Raw genomic sequence first — 8,784 nt, 5'->3', positions numbered from 1 at the left:
AAGATTCTTTCAACCTATTGACTAATTGAGGATCTTGATTGTGGGAAAAATTGCAAGAGTCTACCACATAGACAGGAGTATTAGCTCTGGGATCAATTTTAATTCCTAATTGGCATTGGTGGGGCCATCCTAAGAGTGACAATCCTGATCTCGCTACATATATCTTCCCAAAGATATGACGACCAGAAAATATTAAATTTGTGCAGAAAAAAACAACAAGGTCAATTTTGTGTCCTGTATACCCACCAGGAGAGACATCAGGTGGAAACAAAGTCTTCGTGGGCCAATTGTTACGAAAAATGTTTAACGAAATAATAGTGTACCAAGCACAAGAATCTACGAAAAATTCTAAGTCGACATCACCTACAGTGATGAAACATGACGGAAATTTAGTACCTTCACCCCCGTCACACATGTTAATAACAGTATTGACTTCATAGTCATTGTCATCACATGGATTATCGTTATCATCACAAATATAATTGACTTTTCTAAGAATTGACTTACAAAATTTCCCAAAATTACCCTTCTTATTACATTTTGTACAAACTCTTCCTATTGCAGGACAATTCTTGAAATCAGCTAAGTGGCTATCACTTCCACATCTGTAACAAAGTAATGGGCAATTATTTTTTTCGTATTTTTTACTTTTGGCTTTACCATCAACTTTTAACGACTTGTCAGTCTTTTGTGGGAATTGTTTCCTTTGTTTGTCAGAGTCTTTAGAAACATTAAAAACATCATTTTTATCATTTCCTCTAATTTCTTTTACGAATTTTTCTGAGTGTTCAATTGACTTCGCAATATCAATGGCATTATTTAATGACATGTCTGAAGTGGTCCAAAGACGCTCTTGAACTTTTTTATTGTTTGTTCTCATCAAAATTTGATCGCGTAGGACTTGTTCATAACAAATATGCTCAAAATCACGTGATAGCTAAAGATCTGAGAGCCGATACAAAATCTTCAATGGGTTAATCATCTTTTTGCTTTCGTGAATAAAATATAAATCTTTCCATTACAATGGTTTTTTTTTTTCCGTATCGTAAATTCAGTCCGCATGCCGCTCGTCGCCAGTGTTGGAAGTGCAGGCATCCATAGAAAAGAAAACACGGACCAAGTAGATGAAGTAGGACGTGAAGTTTAATACACGTCTGTATGCAATGAGTTCAAGTCAGGAATAACGTTACAACTCCCAAGAGCTCATTCCCAACCTTCCACCATATTTTGAAGCTAAACAGTCTTCCCCCCGACACGAGTCATTCACGAGCTGGAACACAGAACTCCGCTCGTGACTGCTCATGACAACAACCACGTTCCCAACACCGGCGTCGTGGAGTGCTTTGTGAGCGTGGATGAGGAGCTTGAAGGTGATCCTCTTGTTGACGGGGAGCCAGTGCAGGTCCCTCAGGTGGGCGGTGATGTGGCTGTGGCGGGGCATGTCGAGGATGAGGCATGCGGAGGCGTGCTGTATGCGTTGGAGTCTCTTCTGGAGTTTGGCCGTGATTCCAGCATAGAGGGCGTTGCCGTAGTCCAGCCTGCGGTGACAAGTGCCTGGGTGACCGTCCTTCTGGTTCCGGTGGGGATCCATCTGTAGATCTTGCGAAGCATGCGTAGGGTGTTGAAGCAGGAGGAGGAGACGGCGTTGACTTGCTGGGTCATCGACAGTGATGAGTTCAGGATGAACCCCAGGTTGCGTGCGTGATTGGTGGGTGTTGGCGCAGCTCCCAGCGTGGCTGGCCAACAGGAGTCGTCCCAGGCGGAGGGGGTGGATCCGAGGATGAGGACCTCCGTCTTGTCCGAGTTCAGTTTCAGGCGACTGTTCTTCATCCATTCGGCGACGGCCTTCATTTCTTCGTGGAAGTTGGTTTTCGTGAGGGAGAGGATCAGCTGGGTGTCGTCGGCATATGAGACGATGTTGAGATTGTGCGGTCGGACGATGTTGGCGAGTGGTGTCGTGTAGATGTTGAAGAGGGTCAGGCTGACGGATGATCCTTGGGGTACGCCGCAGATGATCTTGGTGGCTTTGGATTGGAATGGAGGGAGGCGGACTCTCTGGGTTCTGTTGGTGAGAAAGGAGGTGATCCAGTCCAGGGCCTTGTCTCGGATCCCTGCGGCGTGGAGGCGTGTGTGCAGGGTGTGGTGGCAGACGGTGTCGAAGGCGGCCGAGAGGTTTAGGAGGATGAGGGCCGCTGTTTCGCCGTTGTCCAGCAGGATCCTGATGTCGTCAGTGGCGTTGATGAGGACCGTTTCGGTGCTGTGGTTGCTGCGGAATCCGGACTGGGGTGAGTCCAGGGAGTTGTTCTCCTCGAGGAATCGAGTCAATTGTCTGTTGACGGTCTTCTCGATGACTTTCGCCGGGAATGGCAGCAGGGAGATGGGCCGGAAGTTCTTGAGGTCCTTTGGGTCTGCCTTGGGTTTCTTGAGTAGGGTGTTGATCTCTGCCTGTTTCCAGCTTTCTGGGAAGGTGGCGGTCTCAAATGAGCTGTTGAGGATCTTTCAGAGTTGGGGGGCAATGATGGGGCTCGCTTTGTGTTGGGGCAGGGGTCTGACGGTGCGCCGGAGTGGATGGTGTTCATGGTTTTGAGGGTGTCTTCTAAGTCGTGTTTACTTGTAATTGCCAAAGCTTCGGGTAGGCGAAGCTGGCTGAAGTGTTCTAATTAATAAGGGCCGAGCCCGGAGCAGGGCTTTCCAGTAGACTATGTCGCCCTATTAATATCTGTGCGTCTCCAGAGCTGCGGAGAATCAGATGCCTCCCTATAAACAACACGCAGCACTCAATTAGCGAAAGGTCTGTTGTTTATTGGAAAGCACTAGCAGATCAGGCAAGCGAGTGCGGGGGCATGTGTGCAGTTGTCTTTCCCATGTACTTCCTGCACGGGGTGTGGGGGGGCGACAGTGAATAAGGAAAACAGTGGCATAACTCAAAAAGATTTCCCCTCCCACAGAATGTGAAGGGGCACTGAGTCTCCGATATCTCGCAGGTATTCATTGTTCTCAGGCAGAATGGGGCCCCCTGCCAGTACCCTTCCCCTATAAAGATAGGTAAAGGACTAGTACACAGCACCTGCCCCCCTCAGGACTTTGGTCCTTCTCGCCGTGGCTACTGTGCCCCAGCTTGCATGGTTTAGGTGCTGTTGAAAAGTTCACCATATCCACGAGTCAGCATAAGAATCATTCTGCTGCCATGCCAGAACATTCATTAGTGGATTGTGCACTGAGCTGTACAGTGGTTCAATTTTGAAGGCATGATGCAGCTGCTGTCGCTGAAGGACGGGACCTCACAGTAGATGTTGATTTATTTCATTTGACTAAATGCCACACAGTTGCACACAATTCAACTCCACATACATCCAATCCACACCACATAATTCCATATCATGGAACAAAATGTAACAGCACACCACATAATTAAACTCCACTACATACCACTGCACACAATAGCAATCCACATAATTACACTGCTAATTACACTACATGACACACAATCCCACTCCACATAATCCCAGTGCACTCCATACCACATAATAGCTATCCACATATTTCTGCTGCACACCATGCAACATAATTCCACTAGGCATAACTCCACTCAACACTACACAATTCCATACCACACAATTCCACAACAAACAATACAATCCAACCCGCGCGCATAATTCCACCACACACATCCACTGCGCTCCATAACCCATAGCTAAAAGTCATTCACAATGCAAATAGCTGTCAGATTGCCGAGACCTATTGGCTTTGCCAATGCTTGTTACAGTTCTGGCTGATTCAAGGCTGGAGGCTGGGCTCTGCTCGCCTCCCCAGACTGGGGGTTGCTTTTGGGGCCCAGAGCCAGGCCTGTCTGAGCTCTCTTCAGCCGGCCAGGGCCTGTAAATGCCACACTGGGCGGTGGTGACTTCTCTTTAGAATAGACACCTTCATGGCTGACTCCCCATCTGCTCCCCTTGTGTAATACAACTGCTGCTCAGTCAGTCAAAAAGTCTTTATTCGATTTGCATCATAAAAGACATACTACACATATTAGACAATTCGACTACAAAACAATTCATGTACAATACAAAAATAGACTGTAAAACCTTTAAAATGGTAGATAAAATAATGAATTAAAAATGATCACATCATGTTAAAAAATACAATAAACTGCTGCTCATGTAAAGCGCTGCGATGCCCGCTTGGGGTCGGGTACGCGCTATATAAAACTGGGACGGAGGAAAGCCGGGCGTGGAGAGTGCGCCTTCACAGCCAGGACCGGCAGCAGGTTGGAGAGCCACCACTGATACCGTATCTATTTCACGGAGCCTCCCTCGATAGGATAACGAGGGAGCGGCCCTGCACCCAGTGTTGGGCTCAGCCGGCCATGTAGCCCTCGCTGCCTGACTCCAACATGGCCTCCCCGTGGGGACGCACACAGGGCTGGCAGGCAGCGGTCCGCCTTCTCTGTCCGCACTTTCGTCTCACGTGATGGTGCGAGCGGCTGCTCCGCGCAGGCGCAGACTCTCGGGGCAGGCTGAAGATGGCGGCGAAGGCGAGAGGTGGGTGTGAGGGAGGTCCCGGACGGGGAGCGGGCGGTGAGGGGTCACCGAGTGAGTGAAGGGTCACGGTCACAGAGTGGGGCGAGGGTTTACAGTGACTTTACGGGGTGCGAGGTCACCTGTCAGGGTGAGGGGACACAGTGACTGGCACAGAGGGGGACCACAGTTTGTTAACGAGGCGTGGGGTCATATTGATGGGCACACGCGGGCTTGGAGGGGGCGCTGACCTAGTGAGGGGTTAGGGTGCGAGGCACACATGGGGTGTCACCTGTCAGCAGTGCATGGGTCACTGTCACAGAGGGGCGTGGGCAGCACAGAGCGCGTCACATGTCATTAACGAGGCGTAGGGTCACAGTGATGGGGGTCAGGGGGTCACTGACCTCGTGAATGGTTGTGGTAAGAGGCACACATAGGGTGTCGGGGTCATCTGTCACCAGTGGATGGGGTCACTGTCACGAGCACACATGGGTGTGGGGGGTATAGGGGCGCCAAATGTTGCTTTTTAACCCCCCCCCCCCCCCCCCCTGCAGTGACAGCGACTCTAAAGATAGCGCTGCTAAGCCCAGTTGCTTGGGCATGACTGGAATATTCGAGGCAGCGCATGTAATTGCGTGGGTGGCGGAACGAGTTGGCACCGATTTAGGTAGGGCTGACTGGCTGCTGCTTCTGAAGCCAGAGGAGTGTGGTGTTTGCTAATGCCTGCAGTGTAGACTGTTCAGAGAATGAGCAGTGCCTTCGTCCCCATGAGGCCTCGGGACGGTCTGCATATTGTGAAGCCGTAAGCAGGCTTCGCTTTGCATGATCTTCGTTAGTTTGTGGGAAGAACTAAGAGGGGAGGGTTTCAGAACTCACCGGCCTGGGTGCAGATGGGAGTCAGAGAGGTTGGTGTATCCAGGCTCCCAGAACAGGGCCGTTCATGAAGAAACTCTAAAGCGTGCTCTTAATGCTTGCTTTGCAGTAGGTTCAGGCAGCTATATATTATACTTAAAAAAAAATAAATCCATTAGTGCTGCTGCTTTGAGACAGTGTTTATAACTTTTCCACAAAGTGGTTGAAAATGAATAACGATACAGACCGTAATGTGCATGATATTTATTGATGGTAACACCCTTTGTCTCGAGACGCCTTGAAATTATAGTTCTTTCATTCATACTTCCAAGGTTGGGTTTCTAGGTTTTCCCTTGTGTTCCTTCGAGAAATGTGTGAGGTTAGTATCCCGATACTTCACAGTGGTCTGGGGTTCTAGGATCGCTTTTACAAAGACCAGCATACGTAATGGAGCTTTTTATTTAGGACCACATGGGGCCTATAAGAAGGCATCGGTGTACGCTATGTGTCAATGCTCTAATCTTCCTTTACAGTCGTCCAAACAGCTGCACACATAGGCACAGCTTCATTGCACTTGATTCGGAGTGCTGCCCGGAAACTCGCGCAGAGACTCCGACTCTTTCCACTACAGTACTCTTTTTCTATTAGAACTGTGGAATGTTAAGAGCTCCATTAAAGACCAGAGGCGCAACTAGAGCCAAATTTCGGGGGGGGGGGGGGGCTGAGCAAAAATTTCGGGGGGGGGGCTGAGCAAAAATTTCGGGAGGGGCTGAACTTTAAGCAATAGGCAGAGTGGAGCTGCAGGGGCTCTTAGAAGGGGTGAAACAACAGCAAGGCCTCATTAACATGTAAATGGTCTTTTAAAGACCTGTGAAGTGCTCAGGTGCGGCTGCTTTTTTGCCCGGGAAGGTGTCTCATCCCGGGCTGCCACACACGGGGGGGGGGGGGGATTTGGGCTGAAGCCCTGTGAGTCCAATGGGTGTTGCGCGCCTGTTAAAGACTATGCAGTAACAGAGGGCCGGTACTGAGAGAGAGAGCCCTGCTGGGAGCTCAGTTGAAGAAGACAATGAGGCAGCAGAGGGCTGATGCTGAGAGATATAGCCCTGCTAGGAGCTCCGTTGAAGACCATGCAGAGGCAGAAGGCCGATATTGAGTGATATAGCCCTGCTTTGAGCTCCGTTGAGACCATGCAGCGGCAGAGGGTCAGTACTGAGTGATTTAACCCTGCAAACAGCGCCGTTGAAGACAATGAGGCAGCAGAGGGCCGATACTGAGTGATACATTTTGTGGAGTTTAAATAGCACATACTTGACCCAAAGGTATCAGAGCGCTTTACATGAGCATCAGTTGCCATACAGACAGACACATTCATGTATATATTTTTTTCATTTGTTAGCCACAGGGAGACTAAGTGATTTGCCCAGAATCACAATATGACGGGACTCCTTGCAGAGACTTGAACCCTGTTCCCCAGCACCGAGGTTGAGCCCTTAGCCGTTAGGCCATATCCCTCCCCCTGCTGGTAGCTCCCTTGAAGACAATGAGGTGGCAGAGGGCCTATACTGAGAGAGAGAGCCCTGCTGGGCGCTCCGTTGAAGACCATGCAGAGGGCCCGTACTGAGTGATATAGGCCTGCTGGGAGCTCCGTTCAAGAACATGCAGCGGCAGAGAGCCAGTACTGAGTGATATAGGCCTCCTGGGAGCTTCGTTAAAAACCATGCAGCGGCAGAGGGCCCGTACTGAGTGATACAGGCCTGCTGGGAGCTCTGTTGAAGACCATGCAGCAGCAGAGGGTCAGTACTGAGTGATATAGGCCTGCTGGGAGCTCAGTTGAAGACCATGCAGCGGCAGAGGACACGTACTAAGTGATATAGGTCTGCTGGGAGCTCGGTTGAAGACCATGCCATGGCGAGGGCCTATACTGAGAGAGATAGCCCTGCTGGGAGCTCCGTTGAAGACCATGCTGTGGCGAGGGCCTATACTGAGAGAGATAGCCCTGCTGGGAGCTCCGTTGAAGACCATGCCGTGGCGAGGGCCTATACTGAGAGAGATAGCCCTGCTGGGAGCTCAGTTGAAGACCATGCCGTGGCGAGGGCCAGTACTGAGTGATATAGACCTTCTGGGAGCTCAGTTGAAGACCATGCTGTGGCAAGGGCCTATACTGAGAGAGATAGCCCTGCTGGGAGCTCTGTTGAAGACCATGCAGAGGGCCCATACTGAGTGATATAGGCCTGCTGGGAGCTCCGTTCAAGACCATGCAGCGGCAGAGGGCCAGTACTTAGTGATATAGGTCTGCCAGGAGCTCCGTTGAAGAACATGCAGCGGCAGGGGGCCAGTACTGAGTGATATGGGCCTGCTGGGAGCTCTGTATGCAGAGGGCCCCGTACTGATTGATATTACCCTGCTGCTCCAAACCTCTAATGCTTGTCTTTCTGTTTACTCTGTACAATTTAAAATATTCTACGCCAGATGGTTAAAATGTGCAAACATCATTTATGCCCTTCTCCCTTGAGCTACGTGTTTTGTTAAAGGTCCCCTGCAGTCTTCTAGGGCCTCACCTATGGCTCAGTTCTAGAACTCAAGGTGCAGGCGTTTAACAACAAATATAGCCCTCAACAGTTGGCTATAACGCTATTCTAGATCTTTGAAATGCTGGAAGCTCATTTGAAAAAATGAGAATGGAAGAAGGCAAACATTTGACTGTGTTAAACCTGCTGCTACAATCTTTTGACTTTTTCTGTCTTTCCCTTTTTAATTAGGTTTTGCCTGCACAGGGCAGCTTGCACTGTGCTTGTGTAATCTTGTTAATATTAATAATAAAAAAACTACAACTGAGCTTAGAACCTTTCCCGTTACTTACCTTTACTTACCATAAGTTGACTCAGAACCAACAACACCTAACAAATGAACACTTCTTTCTGTGTCTTGAACCACTGTTGCTCTTTTGTGTTGCCTCTCATCAGCTTGTTGTTCGCATGGTTTTTTAAAAAAAACTCTTTATTCACTTTTCATTTTTGTTGTTTCCAAGCGCCCCATGCTGTGCTTGCAGGATAATAGAGGACAAGCCCCTTTTCTTTAGATACGGCTCCTCTAAAGAAAGGGACGTGGCCTCTATTAACCTGCAAGTACGGCATGGGGCGTTTGGGAACAACAAATATTTGCACTGCAATAGGTTTCGCATTTGCGAGAATTTAAGCCATTGTCATTTACAATGCCTATAGCTCAAACTCTCGTAAATGCAAGACCTATTGCTTTGCAAATGTTGTGTTTGCACAGCAGTTGACCTGCTATGCAACATGGGTTAAAGAAAAAAATGGTGCTAGGACGCAGCCAGCTTTGACCGCTTCGTCGTTTTTTAATATTTTTTTTTTTTTTTTTACTATAAGCCATGTTGCACAGCTTCTCAACTGCATAG

The 8,784-nt window shown here is 49.0% G+C and overlaps 1 protein-coding gene across 3 annotated transcripts in view; it reads left to right on the top strand.

Moving 5' to 3' along the window:
- Positions 1 to 4,513: 4,513 nt before the first annotated feature.
- The window catches only part of FUNDC2 (FUN14 domain containing 2), a 76,889-nt gene continuing 72,618 nt past the window's right edge, over positions 4,514 to 8,784 (top strand). The window contains exon 1 of one of the 3 annotated variants that reach the window (XM_085630366.1): positions 4,514 to 4,541. In XM_085630366.1, the coding sequence (XP_085486492.1) occupies positions 4,523 to 4,541 (19 nt within the window). In that variant the 5' untranslated portion in view covers positions 4,514 to 4,522. Of the gene's footprint in view, positions 4,593 to 5,102; positions 5,185 to 8,784 lie in introns of those variants that run through there. The other 2 variants (XM_085630363.1, XM_085630365.1) reach the window with 2 other exon arrangements.

This window comes from Triturus cristatus, chromosome 10 (genome assembly GCF_964204655.1).
Source record: "Triturus cristatus chromosome 10, aTriCri1.1, whole genome shotgun sequence".
NCBI lineage: Eukaryota > Metazoa > Chordata > Amphibia > Caudata > Salamandridae > Triturus > Triturus cristatus.
The sequence above is the reverse complement of the archived record's forward strand: the minus strand, read 5'-3'. Positions and strand labels throughout refer to the sequence as shown.